Source organism: Hypanus sabinus, chromosome 13 (assembly GCF_030144855.1).
Source record: "Hypanus sabinus isolate sHypSab1 chromosome 13, sHypSab1.hap1, whole genome shotgun sequence".
NCBI lineage: Eukaryota > Metazoa > Chordata > Chondrichthyes > Myliobatiformes > Dasyatidae > Hypanus > Hypanus sabinus.
Genome location: NC_082718.1, coordinates 60596840 through 60621575, shown reverse-complemented (window position 1 = coordinate 60621575; position 24736 = coordinate 60596840). Strand labels below are relative to the sequence as shown.

The 24736-nt window shown below is 50.7% G+C and overlaps 1 protein-coding gene across 3 annotated transcripts in view; it reads left to right on the top strand.

Moving 5' to 3' along the window:
* The window catches only part of eea1 (early endosome antigen 1), a 158759-nt gene that overhangs the window by 93074 nt on the left and 40949 nt on the right, over positions 1-24736 (top strand). For all 3 annotated transcript variants that reach the window (XM_059987735.1, XM_059987733.1, XM_059987734.1), the window contains 2 exons: positions 22113-22214; positions 24383-24568. In XM_059987735.1, the coding sequence (XP_059843718.1) occupies positions 22113-22214; positions 24383-24568 (288 nt within the window). The remainder of the gene's footprint in view (positions 1-22112; positions 22215-24382; positions 24569-24736) is intronic.

Sequence of the window (24736 nt, the reverse complement as noted above, 5' to 3'; positions counted from 1 at the left end):
ATTACAGACACTTAATTTTCTTCCGTTATTATACTTAAACTGTGTTGTGTCTAGATCCATTTTACTGCTGATGTTCGTTACTGGGATGGTGAGGTGGGTCCCGCTGCCTTTGTCAGTGTGTTTATCTTCTGAATGCTTTCTCCATGGGCGGCTGCAGTCGAGGCTGTCTCCCTGACCCCAACCCCCGATGAATGCAGAAGCTGTGAAATGGCCCTTATCTGGCAAAGTAAGGGAGGGGGACCACTGATAGGCTGGCAGAGCACTCACCCAACCTCACAGTGTTTCATGTCAGTTACCGTGAGGCTGAGTGATCGTGTGAGGACGCTGTTTCCACTGACTGTTCAGTAAAATCTCTGATTACGTTTAAAACAAGCAACAAAGAGGCACTGTTGATCAGAGATAGTGTCACAACTGCCCAAAAGGAGGAAGTCATGGAGGGATTGTCTGTGGAGTCTCTGTGGGTGGAAGTTAGGAACGGGAAGGGGTCAATAACTCTACTGGGTGTTTTTTATAGACCACCCAATTGTAGCAGGGACATCGAGGAGCAGATAGGGAGTCAGATTCTGGAAAGGAGTAATAAAAACAGGGTTGTCATGATGGGAGATTTTAATTTCCCAAATATTGATTGGCATCTCCCTAGACCGAAGGGTTTAGATAGGGTGGAGTTTATTAGGTGTGTTCAGAAAGGTTTCTTGACACAATATGTAGATAAGCCTACAAGAGGAGAGACTGTACTTGATCTGGTATTGGGAAATTAACCTGGTCAGGTGTCAGGTCTCTCAGTGGGAGAGCATTTTGGAGATGGTGATCACAATTCTATCTCCTTTACCATAGCATTGGAGAGAGATAGGAACAGACAAGTTAGGGAAACGTTTAATTGGAGCAAGGGAAGGAGAGCTATGAGGCTATCAGGCAGGAACTTGGAAGAGTAAATTGGAAATAGATGTTCTCAGGGAAACGTACCAAAGAAATATGGCAAATGTTCAGGGGATACTTGCTTGAGATTCAGAGTAGGTATGCTCCAATGAGACGTGGAAAAGAAGGTACAGCACAAAATCTGTGGTGCACAAAGGCTGTTGTAAATCTAGTAAAGAAGAGCTTATGAAAGGTTCAAAAAAACCAGGTAATTATATGAATCTAGAAGATTATAAGGCTAGCAGGAAGGAGCTTAAGAATGAAATTAGGAGAGCCAGAAGGGGCCATGAGAAGGCCTTGGCAGACAGGATTAAGGAAAACCCCAAGGCATTCTACAAGTATGTGCAGAGCAAGAGGATAAGACTTGGGAGAGAGAATAGGACCAATGAAGTGTGACAATGGAAAAGTGTGTATGGAACCGGAGTAAATAGCGGAGGTACTTAATGAATACTTTGCTTCAGTATTCACTACAGTAAAAGATCTTGGCGATTGTAGGGATGACTTGCAGTGGATTGAAGAGCTTGAGAATGTAGATTTTAAGAAAGAGGATGTGCTGGAGCTTTTGGAAAGCATCAAGTTGGATAAGTCACCAGGACCAGATGTGATGGACCCCAGACTACAGTGGGAAGCGAGGGAGGAGATTGCTGAGCCTCTGGTGATGATCTTTGCATCATCAATGAGGATGGGAGAGGTTCCAGAGGAATGGAGGGTTGTGGATGTTGTTCCCTTATTCAAGAAAGAGAGTAGAGATAGCCCAGGAAATTATAGACCAGTGAGTCTTACTTTAGCGGTTGGTAAGTTGATGGAGAAGATCCTGAGAGGTGGGATTTATGAACATTTGGGGAGGCATAATATGATTAGGAATAGTCAGCATGGCTTTGTCAAAGGTAGGTCATACCTTATGAGCCTGATTGAATTTCTTGTGGCTAAGCACATTGATGAAGGTAGAGCCGTAGATGTAGTGTATATGGATTTCAGCAAGGCATTTGATAAGGTACTCCATATAAGGCTTATTGAGAAAGTAAGGAGGCATGAGATCCAAGGGGATCTTTGTGGATCCAGAACTGGCTTGCCCACAGAAAGCAATGAGTGGTTGTAGACAGGCCATATTCTGCATGGAGGCTGGTGACCAGTGGTTGGGTTAGTAAATTTGCTGATGACACAAAGGTTGGGGGTGTTGTGGATAGTATGGAGGGCTGTCAGAAGTTACAACAGGATATTAATAGGATGCAAAACTGGGCTGAGAAGTGGCAGATGGAGTTCAACCCAGATAAGTGTGAGATGGTTCATTTTGGTAGGTCAAATATGATGACAGAATATAGTATTAATGGTATGACTCTTGGCAGTGTGGAGAATCAGAGGGATCTTGGGGTCTGAGTCCATAGGACACTCAAAGCTGCTATGCAGGTTGACTCTGTGGTTAAGAAGGCGTACTGTGCATTGGCCTTCATCAATCGTGGGATTGAGTTTAAGAGCCGAGAGGTAATGTTGCAGCTATATCAGACCCTGGTCAGACCCCACTTGGAGTATTGTGCTTAATTCTGGTCGCCTCACTGTAGGAAGAACGTGGAAACCATAGAAAGGGTGCAGAGGAGATTTACAAGGATGTTGCCTGGATTGGGGAGTATGCCTTATGAGAATAGGTTGAGTGAATTCAGCCTTTTCTCCTTGGAGTGACGGAGGATGAAAGGTGACTTGATAGAGGTGTACAAAATAATGAGAGGCATTGATCGTGTGGATAGTCAGAGGCTTTTCCCCAGAGCTGAATTGGCTAGCATGAGAGGGCATAGTTTTAGGGTGCTTGGAAGTACGTGCAGAGGAGATATCAGGGGTAAGTTTTTTACGCAGAGAGTGGTGAGTGTGTGGAATGGGCTGCCAGAGGCAGAAGTGATAGGGTCTTTTAAGAGACTCCTGGATGGCTGCATGGAGCTTAGAAAAATAGAAGGTTATGGGTAAAGCCTAGGTAGTTCTAAGGTAAGGACACGTTTGACTCAGCTTGTGGGCCAAAGGGCCTGTAGTGTGCTGTATGTTTTCTGTGTTTCTAAAAATCCTTTATTTCTGTAGCACATTTCACATTTGAACTTGCCAATGTCTCCTCCAGCAACATACATACAAAATGATGAAGAAACTCAGCAGATCGGGCAGGAGTAATGGAGGAGAATTAAAAATCGACGTTTCCAGCTGAGACCCTTGCTTTCCAGTCCTGATGGACCGTTTCCAGTCTCAACCTGAAATGTCGACTGTTTGTTTGTCACCGTAGATGCTGCCCGACCTGCTGAGTTGGAACACAGAGCGTTACAGTATAGTACAGGCCCTTTGGCCTGCAATGTTGTACTGACTTTTTAACCTACTCTAAGATCAATCTAATCCTTCTCTCCTACACAACCCTCCATTTTTCTGTCATCCATGTGCCTATCGAAGAGTTTCTTCAATGTCCCTAATGTATCTGCTTCTACCACCATCTCAGGCAGCAGGTTCCACTCACCCTCACATCCTCACATTCTGACATTCCTCACCCCGTACTTTCCTCCAGTCATCTTAAAATTATGCCACCTTGTATTAGCCATTTCTGCCTTGGACAAGTTTCTGGCTGTCTGTACCTCTTATCATCTTGTATGCCTATATGAGGTCATCTCTCATCCTCCTTTGGGCTTTTCTCCCTGGAACAAGTTTGTTCAACCTATCCTCGTAAGACATGCTCCCCCAGATGGGCAGCATCCAGGTAAGTCTCCTCTGCACCTCCACTAAATCTTACAAACCTTTCCTGTAATGAGGTGACCAGAACTGAACACAATGCTCCCAGTGTAGTCTGATTGGCATTTAGTGTGGGTCTCACTGTCTGCTCACAAGCACTGAGGGAGCGTTGGTGACATTACTTTTCTCGCTAATTATTTGAATGGAGAGAAAGGGATGTGGCAACTCGTGATTTAGGCTACCGTACATGAGGGAGGCAGTGTGCTCTGTTGGGTAGGGCATGCAGACTGGGCAACTGTGGTGGTTGGGGAAGGGTGATTGGGAAGGGGGTGAGACACAGGTGGGTGACATTGGTAGGACTTCAGCTGTTGTGGCAAGAGGAAATTGGGGAGATGTTTGGTAACCATGGGGAGTTAAAAACTGCATCAGCACGTGTCAGTCCCAGACTAAGCATCTGTGGCCCAGGTCGGGAGTATCCTTTAGCCTTTACTGTCAGCCTTAGGCAGTGCCTCCACCCCCAGGTCAGGAGTATCTTTTAGCCTATACTGTCAGCCTTAGGCAGTGCCTCCACCCCCAGGTCAGAAGTATCCTTTAGCCTATACTGTCAGCCTTGGGCAGTGCCTCCACCCCCAGGTCAGGAGCATCCTTTAGCCTATACTGTCAGGCTTAGGCAGTGCCTCCACCCCCAGGTCAGGAGTATCCTTTAGCCTATACTGTCAGCCTTGGGCAGTGCCTCCACCCCCAGGTCAGGAGCATCCTTTAGCCTATTCTGTCAGCCTTAGGCAGTGCCTCCACCCCCAGGTCAGAAGTATCCTTTAGCCTATACTGTCAGCCTTAGGCAGTGCCTCCACCCCCAGGTCAGGAGCATCCTTTAGTCTATACCAGGGGTCAGCAACCTTTACCACTGAAAGAGCCATTTGGACCCGTTTCCCACAGAAAAGAAAACACTGGGAGCCACAAAACCCGTTTGACATTTAAAATGAAATAACACTGCATACAACGGTTTTTTTTTGCCTTTATGCTATGTATAAACAAACTATAATGTGTTGCATTTATGAAATCAATGAACTGCAGAGAAAACGAAATTACATTTCTGCATGCAACAAAAACATTTTGAACTCCGAAAAAAAGACATTGGGTTGAAGGTTACTTTTAAGTAAAGTACTCAACGTCTATTTGAGTCCTTCTTGTATTTATGAAAAACGCCGAACTTAAATTTTCCGCCAGCAGCAAACCAAAAATAACGTCAGCCAGCTGTCAACCTGAAAAATAAAAGGACTATTTCACTGAACAATGAAAAAATATGAATATACATAAAATAATAGGAAATTAAAATATTTATCATACTTGGTTAATGGGATTTCTGCTCCTGGACCTCAGCGCACAGCGTCTGCACATCAGGGCTGTATGACGTCACCTTCATCTTTACACAGGATCGCAAGCTGTCATCTGTGAGGTGTGCGAGATGTTTGTTTTTAATAAAGTTCATGTTGGAGAACACCTGCTCACATACATATGTGGATCCAAAGATCGACAGGACTCCAAGTGCATACTTTTTAATGTTTACATAAATGTCAGGGATAGCATTCCATGTTTCGAACACAAGTTTGTCCGGTTTGGGGAGGTTTTCAATATCACTCCATTTGTGATTCTGAGCAAGAACGGCCTTCTGACAGGCAACATCTTCAAGGTCTGCTGTCAAGCGTCTAAACTTGGACATCCATATGTCTTTGTCGGCTATGTCGGCCAGTTCCATCTCAAGGTCAGGTTGACTCACACCTGCCAATGCAGTCGTATTCAGTAGGGATGGATCGATGCTTAGGGCAGTGACCGGGAAGGATAATGTGTTTTTTTCCTCTCTGAACTCACAGAAGCGTTTCCCAAACGATGTTTGCATTGCGATGATTGCAGAATGTAAATACTCCGAATTTATCATGTCGTGACCTTGTTTGAACTCTCTCAAATTGGGGAAGTGAGACAATGTGCCTTTCTGTAAATCTCTGGCAAGCACTGTCAACTTGCGCTGGAATGCCAAAACATCCTCCAACATGTGTAGGGCTGTACGTCCTTTCCCCTGAAGAGCTGTGCTCAGCGTGTTCAGGTGCGCTGTCATGTCTACCATGAAGTGTAGCTTTTCCAGCCACCCTGGCTGTTCCAGCTCAGGAGAGGTGAGCCCTTTGCTGCCCAGGAAAGTTCTCACTTCTTCCAGACATGCGACAAAGCGTTTCAGCACCTCCCCTGTGGACAGCCACCGGACTTTGTTGTGCAGCAGGAGATCAGAATATGCGCTTTCCAGCTCGTCCAGTAACAAACGGAATTGACGGTGATTTAAACTTTTTGCCATTATTTTATTGACAATCTGAATGACAACATCCATTACTTCTGTGCATTCCGGAGGAAATGTTTAAGCACACAGTGCCTCTTGGTGCAAGATGCAGTGAAAAGTCAGCAGCTTTCTGTCCAGCGACTTCTGCAGTAAAGCCACAAATCCCTTGTGTACTCCTGTCATACTTGATGCCCCATCAGTAGCTACTGACACCAGGTGGGTGGTCTTTATTCCTTTGGCTCTTAAACAATTCAAGACAGCCTCACAGATGTCCTTCCCCCGTGTTTGGTCTTTTAGAGGTATCAACTCAATCAGTTCTTCCTGTGGCCCGGCAGAGTTTACATACCAGCAGAACAGCGCTATTTGTTCAATATCACCTTTGTCTTTAGACTCGTCACAGGCAATCGAGTAGGCCACAGCTGAATTGATGTCTTTAATTTGCTGTCTTGTGATGTCTTCTGCCATTTTTATGGTTCTGTCTTTGACAGTCTTTGCAGAGAGGGGCATATCCCTGATTTTCTGCACAATTTCACTCTTGTTTTTAACGTCCATGAATAGATGTTCTGAAATCTTAATGAAAGATTCTTTTATATATTCACCATCTGTAAACTGCTTCCCGTGCCTGACTATTTCCTGAGCGGCAACATAACTAGCGTATGTAGTTGATTTTCCAGACTTCATCCACTTCTTGAAATGATTTTTGCTCAGATCAACCTTCCGCATCAGTTCCGAAACGGCTTTTTTTCTCTCATCTCCATCCGGATATTTTTGAGCAAAGGCTGCGTGTTTATTCTGGAAATGTCTTGCGACATTTGACTTTTTGTTGTTTGCTAGTTTCTCATTGCATACTAAGCATACCAGTAAACCAGTCTCGTCAACAGTGAAAGCAAATGAATCTGTCCACGTATCATTAAACGTTCTGTTTTCTTCAGTCACTTTTCTTTTTTTAGAATTCTCCATAGTTAGCCTACCTTGGATCGAAAAATTAAAGAAATCGCGCACTGGCGGGTGTCAGGCATTGGCAGTGGTGACGTATATTAATAACGATAAAAACACGTAGCGGTGTGCTACACGCAGTCGGTAAACTGCAGTCAAAGATAACTTTATTTGAACTAAACAGCCTTGCTTTTAAGCCTCCCTCAATCCGCCCCCCATGGGCGTGGATGCTCCAAAAGACACGTACTCACAAACCCCCGCAGGCTATCTCCCTTAGCCTGAACGCTGGCTAATTGTGAGCCGGTTCGGATGTGCCAGGAAATGGGTCGCCACAACGTTTTATTTAGATTGTACAAGATCACCATAATCTTCAAATTTCGAATTACATTTCAAAAACTAACAAACTAACATAAAATACATTTTAATTAAATACTCATCATTTATTTTCCAAAGCCATAGGGAGCCGCAGCACAGAGATGAAAGAGCCGTTGCCGACCCCCGGCCTAGACTGTCAGCCTTAGGCAGTGCCTCCACCCCCAGGTCAGGAGCATCCTTTAGCCTATACTGTCAGCCTTAGGCAGTGCCTCCACCCCCAGGTCAGGAGCATCCTTTAGCCTATTCTGTCAGCCTTAGGCAGTGCCTCCACCCCCAGGTCAGGAGCATCCTTTAGCCTATACTGTCAGCCTTAGGCAGTGCCTCCACCCCCAGGTCAGGAGCACCCTTTAGCCCAGGGTTGTCAAACTACCAGCCCGCAAAAGGGTCCAGTCCGTCCCGCGGGATGATTTGGGGGAGAAATGTATATTCATGACCATTTATTATGTATATGTATGGCAGCCATACAATAGGCAGCAGTTAGCCACCCGCCGTGCATAAGCACCTATCACCCTGCACTGAAGACCACTAGGGCCCCACTTTCATCGTCAGACACAGTCTAAGCACACAGAGTACTCAGTATTCAGAGTCACCTCATGCCGGTGGCCGGAGGTGGGGATGTTGTAAGCGATGTGCGAGGAAGCGGAAGCGAGGCGAGTGGGCAGGAGTCCGTGCTAGGAAAAAAGCAAGCCCTAGCTGGCTGACTCTCCCGTCCGTTCTGCTCTCCAATGTCTGCTTGCTGAGGGAATCGGGCCTGCAGTCCTCGGAGTGACCTCATGCCGGAGGTGGGGACGTTGTGAGCGGCGTGCGAGGAAGTGGAAGCGAGGCGAGTGGGCAGGAGTCCGTGCCAGGAAAAAAGCAAGCCCTATCCGGCTGACTCTCCCGTCCATTCTGCTCTCCAATGGACATTAAATTGACTACATCTGTGACAACAAAATACTCGGCAGGAGTACAGAAACTGATGGAACCCCGGGGGCCGCCATTCAGCTGATTATTTATGTAACAGATTTTCCCCCAAGCCATCGGACTACCAACCCACTGACCTCTGCTGTGCCTATCATCTTCTTTATTATTTATTGTAATGCCTGCGCTGTTCTGTGTACTTTATGCAGTCCTGGGTAGGTCTGTAGTCTAGTGTAGTTTTTGTGTTGGTTTATGTAGTTCAGTGTAGTTTTTGTATTGTTCATTTAACACCATGGACCTGAAAAACTTCATCTTGTTTTTACTGTGTACTGTACCAGCAGTTATGGTTGAAGTGACAATAAAAAACGACAATTGACTTGACTTGTAATTAACACCTGCAGCAAGGCTGAGACTGTTTGCTGCTGTGGTTCAAAATGCTTTCCAAGAAAAGAAAAGTTGACATTGAAGGTCGGATATTCAACGATAATTGGAAAGATCAGTTTTTCTTCTGTGAGGTCAATGGCAAACCTGTGTGTCTGATATACTCGCAACAAGTGGCTGTGGCAAAAGAGTACAATTACAATATCAAACGACACTATGAGACATCACACGGAGAAAAATATGACAAGTACGCAGGACAACTCAGAATGCAAAAGGTAAACGAGCTTGAAGCAGCTCTGAAAAAACTGCAATCGGTGTTCAACAAAAGTCGAGAGACTCACGATGGAGCTGTCAAGGCCAGCTATATTATTGCCAACAAAACAGCTGCTGTGTAGAACCCGTACTCAGAGGGGGAGTTCATCAAAGCATGCATGCTGACGGTGGCTGAGAAGAGACAGGCTTCTGGTATATCAGCTTGTCAGGGAATACTGTGGCAGAGAGAATCAGGGACCTTGCAGGAGATTTGAACAGTCAACTAAAAGACAAAGTGAAGTCATTTATTGCCTTCTCTATTGCAATTGATGAGAGCACAGACGTGACGGATGTAGCTCAGTTGGGAATATTTATTCGTGGTGTTGATGCATCTTTGACTGTCACTGAGGAGTTTGTGGAGATGGTGCCCATGAGAAACACCATGACGGCGAACGACGTTTTCTCCAGTCTCGTTGAGGCCTTGGACAGACTGGGGTTTGAGGCCTTGGACAGACTGGGGTTTGCTGGAGTCATGCTGTCAGCATGGCAACAGATGGCGCACCGTCCATAGTTGGGAAAAAGGCGGGTGTTGTTGCGAAACTCAGAGAGAAAGTTCAGACAGAGAATCTAGAGCAGGAATTCTGGAATTTTCATTGTATTATACACCAAGAGGCGTTATGTCCATTTTCAGGCTCCTAATACAATGTCATGGATGTAGTAATCAAAACGGTTAGTTTTATTAGAGCCAAAGAACTCAACCATTGGCAACTTGACACTCCTTTGTCTGAAAGTAACATTGGACACGGCCCACTCTACCACACTGAAGTCCGCTGGTTGAGCAGAGGGGTCGTGCTCAAACGTTTTTCAGTTACGTGCGGAAATTGGACTATTCATGAACAAGAAGGGGAAGCCAGTGGCAGAGTTGGATGATCCAGACTGGCTTCATGATCTTGCATTTTTGGTGGATATAGTCGAGCACTTAAACGTGCTTGATGTTAACATACAAGGCTACAACAAACTTGTTATGAAATACTACGACAGCATTCGTGCCTTTCAAATTAGATTAGGCCTGTGGGAGATGCAACTATCCTGGAGCAACCCAGCTCATTTCCCCTCTTTGCAGTCTGTGTGTGTCACTCATGGGAATAATGACAACATGGACAGGTACAAGGACAAAATATTACGGCTGAAAAGTGAAGTTCCAGAATCGTTTCCAAGTATTCACTCAGCTCGAGAAGGAATTCTCACTATTTTGCTTGCCATTTGCCGTCAACGCAGCATCAGATGTTCCGGAAGAACTCCAAACGGAACTAATTGAAATTCAGTGTAACTCGGCTTTGAGACTGTGGGTCTGGACTCAAACTATCAATACCTGGTACCGATGTACCTCAAGATGACAGACTTTGCCTTAAAGATCCTTTGCATGTTCAGGACAACATATCTCTGTGAGCAGGCATTCTCCATAATGAACATTAACAAATCCAAACTGCGTTCGCAGCTGACACACAGACATCTAAATGACATTATGAAGATCACAACTGCCCAGAAACTGGTCCCTGATGTTGACAGGCTGGTTAAAGCCAAGAGATCTCAGGTGTCTGGAAGCAGCAACTGAAAAATGAGTGACACTGTTCGATGCACTGCGACATGTAAGCAAAATGCATTATGAAATACTGAGTGTCATAATATTGTGATTCTTTCATTTTCTGACTATTCTATTATTGTAAATGTGATCACTTCAATAAAGATTAGAGGCTAACTGTGTTCATTGTCCGAGTTTGATTGCTGGAAACAGGCTAATAAAAATAAGATGCAGTTGTGTAGCTGACATATACAATCTGTTTCGTTAGGTCTGCATTTGTGTCTGCTAATGTTCGATTTTAAATGGTTTATTAATGGAAAGGGTGTGGCTCCCAAAACAATCTTTGCCAAAATAGCATCTTTTTTCTTTCTCTCTCTCATCACAACTTTCTTGTAGCCTACGACTGTGTTAATACCAGTCATAAAAATAATGCTTGCTAGACAATCTTTTTCATAAGAAATGAAATTTGTAAAGTGAAACCCTTTGTAGTTATAGTAGAGACTGAGGCACATGAGAGCAGGTTGAAAAAACGTAGGCAATGAAAGCTGTGGGAGCACGGGCACGTGCACAACTGATCTGGCGCACACAAAGTCGCATTTTGCCCAATCCGGCCCGTGACCTAAAATGAGTTTGACACCCCTGCTTTAGCCTATACTGTCAGCCTTGGGCAGTGCCCCACCTCCAGGTCAGGGGCATCCCTTAGCCTATACTGTCAGCCTTGGGCAGTGCCCCACCTCCAGGTCAGGGGCATCCCTTAGCCTATACTGTCAGCCTTGGGCAGTGCCCCACCTCCAGGTCAGGGGCATCCCTTAGCCTATACTGTCAGCCTTGGGCAGTGCCCCACCTCCAGGTCAGGGGCATCCCTTAGCCTATACTGTCAGCCTTAGGCAGTGCCCCACCTCCAGGTCAGGGGCATCCCTTAGCCTATACTGTCAGCCTTCAGCAGTGCCCCACCTCCAGGTCAGGGGCATCCCTTAGCCTATACTGTCAGCCTTCAGCAGTGCCCCACCTCCAGGTCAGGGGCATCCCTTAGCCTATACTGTCAGCCTTCAGCAGTGCCCCACCTCCAGGTCAGGGGCATCCCTTAGCCTATACTGTCAGCCTTCAGCAGTGCCCCACCTCCAGGTCAGGGGCATCCCTTAGCCTATACTGTCAGCCTTCAGCAGTGCCCCACCTCCAGGTCAGGGGCATCCCTTAGCCTATACTGTCAGCCTTAGGCAGTGCCCCACCTCCAGGTCAGGGGCATCCCTTAGCCTATACTGTCAGCCTTAGGCAGTGCCCCACCTCCAGGTCAGGGGCATCCCTTAGCCTATACTGTCAGCCTTAGGCAGTGCCCCACCTCCAGGTCAGGGGCATCCCTTAGCCTATACTGTCAGCCTTAGGCAGTGCCCCACCTCCAGGTCAGGGGCATCCCTTAGCCTATACTGTCAGCCTTGGGCAGTGCCTCCACCCCCAGGTCAGGGGCATCCCTTAGCCTATACTGTCAGCCTTGGGCAGTGCCTCCACCCCCAGGTCAGGGGCATCCCTTAGCCTATACTGTCAGCCTTGGGCAGTGCCTCCACCCCCAGGTCAGGGGCATCCCTTAGCCTATACTGTCAGCCTTAGGCAGTGCCCCACCTCCAGGTCAGGGGCATCCCTTAGCCTATACTGTCAGCCTTGGGCAGTGCCCCACCTCCAGGTCAGGGGCATCCCTTAGCCTATACTGTCAGCCTTGGGCAGTGCCCCACCTCCAGGTCAGGGGCATCCCTTAGCCTATACTGTCAGCCTTAGGCAGTGCCCCACCTCCAGGTCAGGGGCATCCCTTAGCCTATACTGTCAGCCTTGGGCAGTGCCCCACCTCCAGGTCAGGGGCATCCCTTAGCCTATACTGTCAGCCTTGGGCAGTGCCCCACCTCCAGGTCAGGGGCATCCCTTAGCCTATACTGTCAGCCTTCAGCAGTGCCCCACCTCCAGGTCAGGGGCATCCCTTAGCCTATACTGTCAGCCTTGGGCAGTGCCTCCACCCCCAGGTCAGGGGCATCCCTTAGCCTATACTGTCAGCCTTAGGCAGTGCCCCACCTCCAGGTCAGGGGCATCCCTTAGCCTATACTGTCAGCCTTGGGCAGTGCCCCACCTCCAGGTCAGGGGCATCCCTTAGCCTATACTGTCAGCCTTGGGCAGTGCCCCACCTCCAGGTCAGGGGCATCCCTTAGCCTATACTGTCAGCCTTGGGCAGTGCCCCACCTCCAGGTCAGGGGCATCCCTTAGCCTATACTGTCAGCCTTGGGCAGTGCCCCACCTCCAGGTCAGGGGCATCCCTTAGCCTATACTGTCAGCCTTCAGCAGTGCCCCACCCCCAGGTCAGGGGCATCCCTTAGCCTATACTGTCAGCCTTCAGCAGTGCCCCACCTCCAGGTCAGGGGCATCCCTTAGCCTATACTGTCAGCCTTCAGCAGTGCCCCACCTCCAGGTCAGGGGCATCCCTTAGCCTATACTGTCAGCCTTCAGCAGTGCCCCACCTCCAGGTCAGGGGCATCCCTTAGCCTATACTGTCAGCCTTCAGCAGTGCCCCACCTCCAGGTCAGGGGCATCCCTTAGCCTATACTGTCAGCCTTGGGCAGTGCCTCCACCCCCAGGTCAGGGGCATCCCTTAGCCTATACTGTCAGCCTTGGGCAGTGCCTCCACCCCCAGGTCAGGGGCATCCCTTAGCCTATACTGTCAGCCTTGGGCAGTGCCTCCACCCCCAGGTCAGGGGCATCCCTTAGCCTATACTGTCAGCCTTGGGCAGTGCCCCACCTCCAGGTCAGGGGCATCCCTTAGCCTATACTGTCAGCCTTAGGCAGTGCCCCACCTCCAGGTCAGGGGCATCCCTTAGCCTATACTGTCAGCCTTGGGCAGTGCCTCCACCCCCAGGTCAGGGGCATCCCTTAGCCTATACTGTCAGCCTTGGGCAGTGCCCCACCTCCAGGTCAGGGGCATCCCTTAGCCTATACTGTCAGCCTTAGGCAGTGCCCCACCTCCAGGTCAGGGGCATCCCTTAGCCTATACTGTCAGCCTTAGGCAGTGCCCCACCCCCAGGTCAGGGGCATCCCTTAGCCTATACTGTCAGCCTTAGGCAGTGCCCCACCTCCAGGTCAGGGGCATCCCTTAGCCTATACTGTCAGCCTTGGGCAGTGCCCCACCTCCAGGTCAGGGGCATCCCTTAGCCTATACTGTCAGCCTTGGGCAGTGCCCCACCTCCAGGTCAGGGGCATCCCTTAGCCTATACTGTCAGCCTTAGGCAGTGCCCCACCTCCAGGTCAGGGGCATCCCTTAGCCTATACTGTCAGCCTTCAGCAGTGCCCCACCTCCAGGTCAGGGGCATCCCTTAGCCTATACTGTCAGCCTTCAGCAGTGCCCCACCTCCAGGTCAGGGGCATCCCTTAGCCTATACTGTCAGCCTTCAGCAGTGCCCCACCTCCAGGTCAGGGGCATCCCTTAGCCTATACTGTCAGCCTTCAGCAGTGCCCCACCTCCAGGTCAGGGGCATCCCTTAGCCTATACTGTCAGCCTTGGGCAGTGCCCCACCTCCAGGTCAGGGGCATCCCTTAGCCTATACTGTCAGCCTTGGGCAGTGCCCCACCTCCAGGTCAGGGGCATCCCTTAGCCTATACTGTCAGCCTTGGGCAGTGCCCCACCTCCAGGTCAGGGGCATCCCTTAGCCTATACTGTCAGCCTTAGGCAGTGCCCCACCTCCAGGTCAGGGGCATCCCTTAGCCTATACTGTCAGCCTTCAGCAGTGCCCCACCCCCAGGTCAGGGGCATCCCTTAGCCTATACTGTCAGCCTTCAGCAGTGCCCCACCTCCAGGTCAGGGGCATCCCTTAGCCTATACTGTCAGCCTTGGGCAGTGCCCCACCTCCAGGTCAGGGGCATCCCTTAGCCTATACTGTCAGCCTTCAGCAGTGCCCCACCCCCAGGTCAGGGGCATCCCTTAGCCTATACTGTCAGCCTTCAGCAGTGCCCCACCTCCAGGTCAGGGGCATCCCTTAGCCTATACTGTCAGCCTTCAGCAGTGCCCCACCTCCAGGTCAGGGGCATCCCTTAGCCTATACTGTCAGCCTTCAGCAGTGCCCCACCCCCAGGTCAGGGGCATCCCTTAGCCTATACTGTCAGCCTTGGGCAGTGCCCCACCTCCAGGTCAGGGGCATCCCTTAGCCTATACTGTCAGCCTTCAGCAGTGCCCCACCCCCAGGTCAGGGGCATCCCTTAGCCTATACTGTCAGCCTTCAGCAGTGCCCCACCTCCAGGTCAGGGGCATCCCTTAGCCTATACTGTCAGCCTTGGGCAGTGCCCCACCTCCAGGTCAGGGGCATCCCTTAGCCTATACTGTCAGCCTTAAGCGGTGCCCCACCCCCAGGTCAGGGGCATCCCTTAGCCTATACTGTCAGCCTTAGGCAGTGCCCCACCTCCAGGTCAGGGGCATCCCTTAGCCTATACTGTCAGCCTTAGGCAGTGCCCCACCTCCAGGTCAGGGGCATCCCTTAGCCTATACTGTCAGCCTTAGGCAGTGCCCCACCTCCAGGTCAGGGGCATCCCTTAGCCTATACTGTCAGCCTTAGGCAGTGCCCCACCTCCAGGTCAGGGGCATCCCTTAGCCTATACTGTCAGCCTTGGGCAGTGCCCCACCTCCAGGTCAGGGGCATCCCTTAGCCTATACTGTCAGCCTTGGGCGGTGCCCCACCTCCAGGTCAGGGGCATCCCTTAGCCTATACTGTCAGCCTTAGGCAGTGCCCCACCTCCAGGTCAGGGGCATCCCTTAGCCTATACTGTCAGCCTTAGGCAGTGCCCCACCTCCAGGTCAGGGGCATCCCTTAGCCTATACTGTCAGCCTTAAGCGGTGCCCCACCCCCAGGTCAGGGGCATCCCTTAGCCTATACTGTCAGCCTTAGGCAGTGCCCCACCTCCAGGTCAGGGGCATCCCTTAGCCTATACTGTCAGCCTTAAGCGGTGCCCCACCCCCAGGTCAGGGGCATCCCTTAGCCTATACTGTCAGCCTTAGGCAGTGCCCCACTCCCATTCCCAACCAGTTAGTACGTGATCCACCGTCTCTGCAGAGTTGCCATGTGGAATTTGGTATAAGGATGTTGGATCAGGGTCTGACTTTTCAAGATAGCAGAAGAGTGAGGTACAAGTCTTGTGGTTACAGCTGTTTTGTTAGATATTCAAAACAAAGAAACAGAAACATAGAAAACCGACAGCACAATACAGGCCCTTCAGCCCACAAAGCTGTGCCGAACGTGAACTTACCTTAGAACTACTTAGGCTTACCCATAGCCCTCAATTTTTCTGAGCTCCATGTACCTGCCCAGGAGTCTCTTAAAAGACCCTATCATTTGTGCCTCCACCACCGCCGCAGGCAGCCTGTTCCACACACTCACCACTCTCTGCGTTTATAAAAAAAAGAAGAAAAAACTTACCCCGACATCTCCTCTGTACCTACTTCTGAGCACCTTAAAACTGTGCCCTCTCATGATAGCCATTTCAGCCTTGGGAAAAAGCCTCCAACTATCCACACAATCAATGCCTCTCATCATCTTGTACACCTCTATCAGATCACCTCTCGTCCTCCGTCGCTCCAAGGAGAAAAGGCTGAGTTCACTCAACCTATTCTCATAAGGCATGCTCCCCAATCCAGGCAACATCCTTGTAAATCTCTGCTGCACCCTTTCTATGGCACAGCATAGAAATAACAGTAGAGCACAGCAGAAGTTAACTAACCCTGATGTAACCGAGAACCTGGCTCTATAAAACCTGACTGCTGGAAGTAAGGAAGAGATTTCTGCACCTTTGACAATGATATTCAGGAGGCATGGGGTCCACAGAAGGCAGGGCATGGTAGTAAAACAGTGGGGTTCTGCAGCGATCCATTCTGGAATCCCTGATCTTTGTGAATTTTATAACTGGATGAAGAAGTGGAAGGATGTTCTGGCAAGTTAACAGAGGACTCGAAGTTTGGTGGTGGTGTGGATAGTTTTGAAAGTTGTTATAAGTTGTAACAGGATACTGACAGCGTGCAGAGCTAGGCTGAGAGGTGGCAGATACAGTTCAATCTGGAAAAGTGTGAAGTGATTCACTTTGAAGGTCAAAATTGAAGGCAGAGTACAGGGTTAATGGCAGAATTCTTTCAGTGTGGAGCAACAGAGGGATCTTGGGATCCACATCTATTGGGTCCGTAAAGTTACCACACAAGTTGATAAGTTTGTTGAGAAGGTGTATGGTGTGTTGGCCTTCATTAGTCAAGAGATTGAGTTCAAGTGCCACGAGGTAATAATGCAGCTCTATAAAACTTTGGTTAGACTGTAGCGCCTCATTTCCTAGCGTATCCGAACCGACTCACAATTAGATAGCCTACGGGGGTTTGCGAGCACAGAGCTTTGGAGCCTCTTCGCCATGGGGGGCCGGTTGACAGAGGCTTAAAAGTGAGGCTGAAGTTTTCGAATAAAGTTTTTCCTTCGACTGCAGTTACCGACTCCGTGTCGTAATTTTAGCGCTGCTTGTAGCACACCGCTACAATTGGTGACCCCGACGGTCCAAACGATTTTTGGACCAGAAATGACCGACGCCGCCTCTGTTCATGCGGTTTCGTTGAAACTGCCGGGTTTCTGGACACAGCGCCCGGACCTATGGTTCCAGCAAGCCGAAGCCCAATTCCACGTTCGCCGGATCACCTCAGAAGACACCCGCTACTACTACGTGGTGGGCTCCCTCGACCAGGACACAGCTGCCCAGGTCGCGGAGTTCGTACAGTCGCCCCCGGCAGACGGCAAGTACACGGAATTCAAAGCCCTGCTCCTCAGGACTTTCGGACTCTCACGGCGCGAGCGGGCTGCCCGTTTACTGCACCTGGATGGCTTGGGCGACAGACCTCCATCGGCTTTAATGAATGAGATGTTGTCTCTGGCCGAGGGACACACAGGCCTCATGTTTGAGCAGGCATTCCTGGAGCAGCTGCCCGAGGACATACGCCTGCTGCTGTCCGACGCGGATTTCAGTGACCCCCGGAAGGTGGCAGCCCGGGCGGACTTGCTGTGGAACGCCAAAAAGGTGAGCGGGGCGTCCATCGCACAGATCTCCCAGCCACGCTCCCGGCAGCAAACCAGTCCAGGCCCGGCCGCAGAGCCCACTAACCCCCGGCCCAATGACCACTGGTGCTTCTACCACCAGCAGTGGGGCGCAGAAGCCCGCCGTTGCCGCCCGCCCTGCAAGTTCCCGGGAAACGCCAGGGCCAGCCGCCGCTGATGGCTACGGCGGCTGGCCATCGGGATAGCCTCCTGTATGTGTGGGATAGAAGGTCGGGACGCCGGTTTTTGGTCGATACTGGGGCTGAGATCAGCGTTTTACCTCCGACGAGTTACGACACCCGCAGCAGGGCACCGGGTCCCCCCCTGAGGGCCGTGAATGGCAGCACAGTAAGGACCTATGGCACCCGTCAGGTGCAGCTACTGTTCGGCCCCAGCCAGTTCACGTGGGACTTCACACTGGCCGCCGTAGCCCAACCGCTTCTGGGTGCGGATTTTTTGCGGGCTCACAGCCTGCTGGTTGACCTGCCCAGGAAGAGACTGGTACACGCCGAGACCTTTCAGACGTTCTCCCTGGGCGCGCCCCAGTTGCCAGCCCCTCACCTCGGCTCCATCACGCTGTCCGACAACGATTTCACCAGGGTCCTGGCGGAGTTCCCATCGGTTCTGGCACCGCAGTTCACAGCAGCCATGCCCAGGCACGGCGTACAGCACCACATCCCGACACAGGGACCACCCCTCCATGCCCGTGCTCGGCGGCTTCCCCCGGACAAGCTCCGACTGGCGAAGGAGGAGTTCCAGAGAATGGAGGAATTGGGGATCATCCGGCGGTCCGACAGCCCCTGGGCTTCCCCCCTGCACATGGTGCCCAAAGCGACGGGGGGCTGGAGACCGTGCGGCGACTACCGCAGGCTGAACGAGGCTACCACACCGGACCGCTACCCTGTGCCGCACATTCAGGACTTTGCGGCAAACCTGCACGGCGCCCGGATCTTCTCCAAGGTCGACCTTGTCCGAGGGTACCATCAAATCCCGATGCATCCTGACGACGTCCCCAAAACGGCTCTCATCACCCCGTTTGGCCTCTTCGAGTTCCTCCGCATGCCGTTCGGCCTGAAGAATGCCGCACAGACGTTCCAGCGGTTAATGGACGCGGTGGGACGGGACCTGGACTTCGCGTTCATCTATTTGGATGACATCCTCATAGCCAGCGGCAGTCGTCAGGAGCATCTGTCCCACCTCCGTCAACTCTGCGCCCGACTGAGTGAGTACGGTCTTACAATCAACCCTGCCAAATGCCAGTTCGGACTTGATACCATTGACTTCCTGGGCCACAGGATTACTAAAGACGGGGCAACCCCTCTGCCCGCTAAGGTAGATGCGGTCCGCCACTTCCCCCGACCCACCACGATCAAAGGCCTTCAGGAATTCGTAGGTATGGTCAATTTCTACCGCCGCTTCCTCCCTTCAGCTGCCCGGATCATGCGCCCCCTGTTCGCCCTGATGTCGGGTCCGAGCAAGAACATTACCTGGGACGAGGAGTCCGCCGCCGCTTTCGTTCAAACGAAGGAAGCTTTGGCGAACACCACAATGCTAATACATCCCAGAATGGACGCCCCTACCGCCCTCACAGTGGACGCATCAAACACGGCAGTCGGTGGGGTGCTGGAGCAGCTCATCGCAGGTCGCTGGCAACCCCTGGCGTTTTTCAGCAAACACCTGCGGCCACCCGAGCTCAAGTACAGTGCTTTTGACCGGGAACTGTTGGCGCTCTACCTGGCAATCCGGCATTTCAGGTACTTCCTAGAAGGTCGGCCCTTCACCGCGTTCACGGACCACAAACCGCTTACCTTTGCGTTTACGAAAGCATCCGACCCCTGGTCATCCCGCCAGCAACGCCACCTGTCCTACATCTCTGAATACACAACGGATGTCCGGCACGTCTCGGGTAAGGACAATGTCGTGGCGGATGCGCTCTCTCGCCCTACCGTTCATGCCCTTTCCCAAGGGGTAGACTTTGAGGCACTGGCAGAGGCACAGCAGGTAGATGAGGAGATTCCGAGTTACAGGACTGCAGTCTCTGGTTTGCAGCTCCAGGACTTCCCCGTGGGCCCAGGTGAGAGGACCCTACTCTGTGACGTCGCCACCGGCCAGCCCCGTCCGGTCGTCCCCGCAGCCTGGCGGCGACGTGTTTTCGACTCCATTCATAACTTGGCGCATCCCTCCATCCGGACAACTGTCCGGCTGGTTTCCAGCAGGTTCGTTTGGCACGGTCTCCGCAAACAGGTCAGTGAATGGGCCAGAACGTGCATGCACTGCCAGACGGCCAAGGTTCAGCGGCACACCAAAGCCCCACCGCAGCAGTTCCATCCCGCCCACCGGCGTTTCGACCACATTCATGTGGATATTGTGGGCCCCCTGCCAGTGTCGCGCGGAGCGCGTTACCTCCTGACTATCGTGGACCGGTTCACAAGATGGCCAGAGGCGGTCCCGCTCACCGACACCACCTCCGAATCTTGCGCCCGAGCCCTGCTCGCCACCTGGATATCCCGCTTTGGTGTACCAGCCCACATTACCTCCGACAGAGGCGCCCAGTTCACCTCCAGCCTGTGGTCAGCTATGGCCAGCCTTTTGGGGACTCAGCTGCACCACACCACTGCCTACCACCCACAGTCGAACGGGCTAGTGGAGCGTTTCCACCGTCACCTGAAGTCGGCCCTCATGGCCCGCCTGCGAGGAGCCAACTGGGCGGACGAGCTTCCCTGGGTCCTTCTCGGCATCCGCACAGCGCCCAAGGACGACCTGCACGCCTCGTCGGCCGAGTTGGTATACGGCGCGCCCCTGGCCGTCCCCGGGGAGTTCCTACCAGCCCCGAGGGGGCAAGAGGAAGAACCCGCTGCAGTCCTGGGCAGACTTCGCGAGAAGCTCGGTAACCTGGCCCCCATACCCACTTCACAGCATGGGCGGCACCCGACCTGCGTACCCAAAGACCTACGGAACTGTAAGTTTGTGTTTGTGCGAAGGGGCGGGCATCGGCCACCGCTGCAGCGGCCATACGAGGGGCCGTTTACGGTGCTCCGGAACAACGGGTCCACGTTCGTGCTGGACGTTGGGGGGAAGGAGGAGGTTTTCACGGTGGACCGCCTCAAGCCGGCCCATGTGGACCTGGCGCAACCGGCCGAGTTTCCGGCGCCTCGGCGCAGAGGCCGACCTCCCAAGCAGGTTCTGGCCCAGGCTGTGGACATTGGGGGGTGTATCGCCGGTTCTGGGGGGGGGTTATGTAGCGCCTCATTTCCTAGCGTATCCGAACCGACTCACAATTAGATAGCCTACGGGGGTTTGCGAGCACAGAGCTTTGGAGCCTCTTCGCCATGGGGGGCCGGTTGACAGAGGCTTAAAAGTGAGGCTGAAGTTTTCGAATAAAGTTTTTCCTTCGACTGCAGTTACCGACTCCGTGTCGTAATTTTAGCGCTGCTTGTAGCACACCGCTACAAGACCACCCTTGGAATATTGTGTTCACTTCTGGTCTTATTATCAAATTAAATCAAGTTTAATTGTCATTCAAACTATACATGGATACAACCAAATGAGACAGTGTTCCTTGGGGCCGAGGTGCAAAAACATACCAGTACATTCAAAATAACTAGAAAGGATGAAAAAAGAACACAGTCACGTAAGAAAACACATTTTTAGTCCCTGAGAGACAAGTCCCACAAATGGAAGGATCCACCCTGGAATTCCACCAACCTAACACTGGAGGGCAGCACCAATGGGAAAGGCCACACCAACTGAGTACAGACACTGCGCTACGACGCAAGCCTGAGGATTGAGGCCTAATCCTCACCACAAGTGAGGCAGTGCTGCTGCCTCAGCACAAAAGAGAAACGGGCCCGCTTCCTCTGAACTACCAGCCAGCTATTCTACACAATGAGCAGCTCACTGATGCTGTAGGCCTGCTGTGCACATAGTTATTGCAGTCAAGAATAGCTTACTATATCTTAAAATGCATTTAACAAAGAAAAAAAGCACCTTTAGTTGGCCCCGGAGAGTTCGCTGCATGTGTATGCTCCACCATCTTGCCTCCAATCCAATTATAGGAAGGATGTGGGAGCTTTAGAAAGGGTGCAGAGGAGAGTTACCAGGATGCAGTCTGAATTAGTCAGCATGATTTTTGAGGAAAGGTTGAGTGAGCTAGAGCGTTTCTCTTTGGAGTGGAGGAAGAGAGGTGACTTGATAGATGTGTTCAACATGATAAGATGCATAGATCAGGTTGAGAGCCAGGCACATTATCCTAGGAATGAAGTGACTAATATAAAGAGACATAATGTTAAGGTGATTAGAGGAAAGTATAGGGAGATGACTGAGATAGGTGTTTTTACATAGAGCGTGGTAAGTGCGTGGAACACTCTGCCAGGTTTAGCGATAGAGGAAGTACATTTGAGATAAATATCTCAAATTAGATAGGCACATGGAATAAAGATGGGGGAGGGAAATTTGGATTAGCCTTGGAGTTAGGATAAAAGGTTGACACAACATAGGCTGAAGAGCCTGTACTATGTTCTGTGTACCTTTCCTAACCACTTTCAAAGCTCAGAGTATGGCTTGAATTTGCGAAGGTGTAAAGGTAGGAGAGGTGAGTCTCCTCCACCACATTGTTTTTAGGTGGCCTGAATGCTTTTGAAGTAATGTGTCCCCATTCCCTTTTGTTTAGGAAAGATTGCATGAGCAAGTCAAGCAAGGGCTGCAGAGGAAGTTTGAGAATGCGACCAACGAGGTGAATGAGCTGAAGACCTTGGTGCAGCAGAAAGAAGAGGTGAGCAAGGTGGTTGGACTGGTGTTGGTGGGTCTGTGCCAGTTTGCAAATGCACATTGGGGAGGGGGTTCAGTCCCTGACTGGTTTACATGGGACATGGAAAAAGAGAAAAGTTCTTTGATGGCAGAAATAAGCGGTGGTTAACTGAACAGGAAAGCAAAGTATTAGTCCCAGTCAGTGTTGGATATGTGGGAATGGCCAGTCCAGGCCTAGCATTGCTGATGGAACAGGTAAACATCTGGAGTTGGCCATGTTTTGCTGTTAACCCTAAATGAAAGTTGGATTGGTGTTGGATTCTTTTATTGACTTCTCTCGACCTTAACAGCTTCCTTTTAGTCACTGGTCACCACATCCTGGATCTCATACCTTATCTTTAGTGATCCTGTGTTTGTCATCGAGTTATACAGATCAAAATGGGCCTTTCAGCTCATGGTGTCCATGCCAGCCATTAAGCATGTAGTCTCCATTTCTCAGTGTTTATCCGCTTTAATCTTAAACCCTGCCAGAGTCACTTCGTTCAAATCAACAGCTCTTAATTTATTCATCCCATCGTCCTTCAGGGTCGTTTGTAGTTGTTATTGGGCTTTTATTGGAAGCTGTTGTGAGTCTGGGGGAGGGAAGCAGCCTCTCAATGCATGAGAGGAGACCAGCTTCCCAGTTAATCCTTTAACACTGCAATTCTCTTTCCCTCAGTTGAATGGATTGGTTGAATAGCTGAGGACCTTATTCCCTGGAGTGCAGGAGAATGACGAGAGATATTACAAAGAGTGGGAGGGGTATAGACAGGGTGAATACATGCAGACATTTTTCCCCTCAGGCTGGGTGGGGTGGGACTAGAAATAGAGGTAAAATGGAGGGTAAACTGCTCAAGAAGAATCTGAGGGGAGGGGAGCTACTTCACTTAGAGGGTGTTGCAAGTGTGGGACAAACTGCCAGTGGAAGTGGTGGATGCAGTTTGGGTTGTCACATTTAAGAGGTTTGTATATATAGATGGATCAGAGGGGTATGGAGGGATATGGTCTGTGTAGGTAATGGGACGAGTCAAAAGATCAGGTCAGCATGGACTGGATGGGCTGAAGGCCCTTTATCCACTGCAGCTGAGGCAAATGAGAACAGGTTTAACTGAAGCATGGAGGGGTCTTGTTAGGGTGGGTGTAGCACAATTTAGAATTGGGGAGGGTGGCGGGTCAGTTTAGAAATGAGCAGGACGTGGAACAGTACAGGCTCACTATCCCACCACCTTTTAACCTACTCCACCATCAGTCTATCCCTTCCCTCCTACGCAGCCCATAACTCTCCATTTTCCTTTCATCCATGGAAAAAGGTGAACTGAGGTGGGATTCTTCTCTTCCAAGGGCTGGGAAGTCTGGAATGTTTTCTCTGAGAGCCTTCGAGTATTTTTAAGGCTGAGGCAGATAGATTCTTGTTAAGCAAAGAATTTATCGGTAATACAGAGGAGAGGGTCTGGTAAGGTCCAGAGGGGCTGAATGTCCTGCCATGCCTAACAGGTACATATGTATGTAATGCACCAGGTCGGGGCTGCTGGGGATGGAGGGAATGTTCAATTTAATGTCAGAGAAATGCATACAATATCCATCCTGAAATTCTTTTGCTTCGCAAACATCCACAAAAACAGAGAAGTGCCCCAAAGAATGAATGACAGTTAAAATGTGAGAACCCCAAAGTCCCCCCAGCTCCTCCCTCCCATGCATAAGCAGCAGCAAAGCAACAATCCCCCCTTCACCACCAGCAAAAAAAGCCTCAGCACTCTCCACCGAGCACTCAAGTGTGCAGCAAAATATCAATAAAGACACAGACTTATACTACCCCAAAGACTACTCGTTCACCTGATATTCGACATACCACAGGCTCACTCTCTCTCCCTAATAAGGGAAAAAAATGGTGTCCCCGTTTCACAGCGAGAGGGGAGACATAACAAACAACTCGCTGGTTTACGATGTTAAAAGACTGTTGCGTTGATTTTTCTGAGCTCTGTGCCCAAGGGACTCGGGTCTCTGGACACACAGCCAGCAGCCAGCTCGCTTTTTTCCATCGTCTGTGTACTCCCACGACACACCATCGAGGACATCTGCAAAAGGCAGATCCTTTTGAATGTGTTGAGTGAGTATGATTTCAGCTGTTGATCATTCTTCCTTTGGACCAAGCAGCAGCTGAAGATGAATGCTGACAGGTCAGCGGCAGATGTCTGCAGGCTGCAGGAGCAGCTGACCGAGAAGCAGAGGGCCGAGCAGCAGCTGCAGGCAACGCTGAAGGGATCCCTGGAATCTCAGGAGCAGCAGAGACAGCAGTACGAGGCCCAGCTGAAGGACTTGAAAATGGAGCTTTCCCAAAAGGTATCATGTCTTGTGCACTATAACAGAATCCTGTGTTTGGGCAGCAAACGGGGAAGTGGGCTGAAGTGTTGGAAACCTGGTATAAAAAATGTAAGCTGCTGGGCGAACTCAGCGGGCCAGGCAGCTTCTGCGGAGGGAGAATACTGTTTCAGAATTACCAGAATTGGG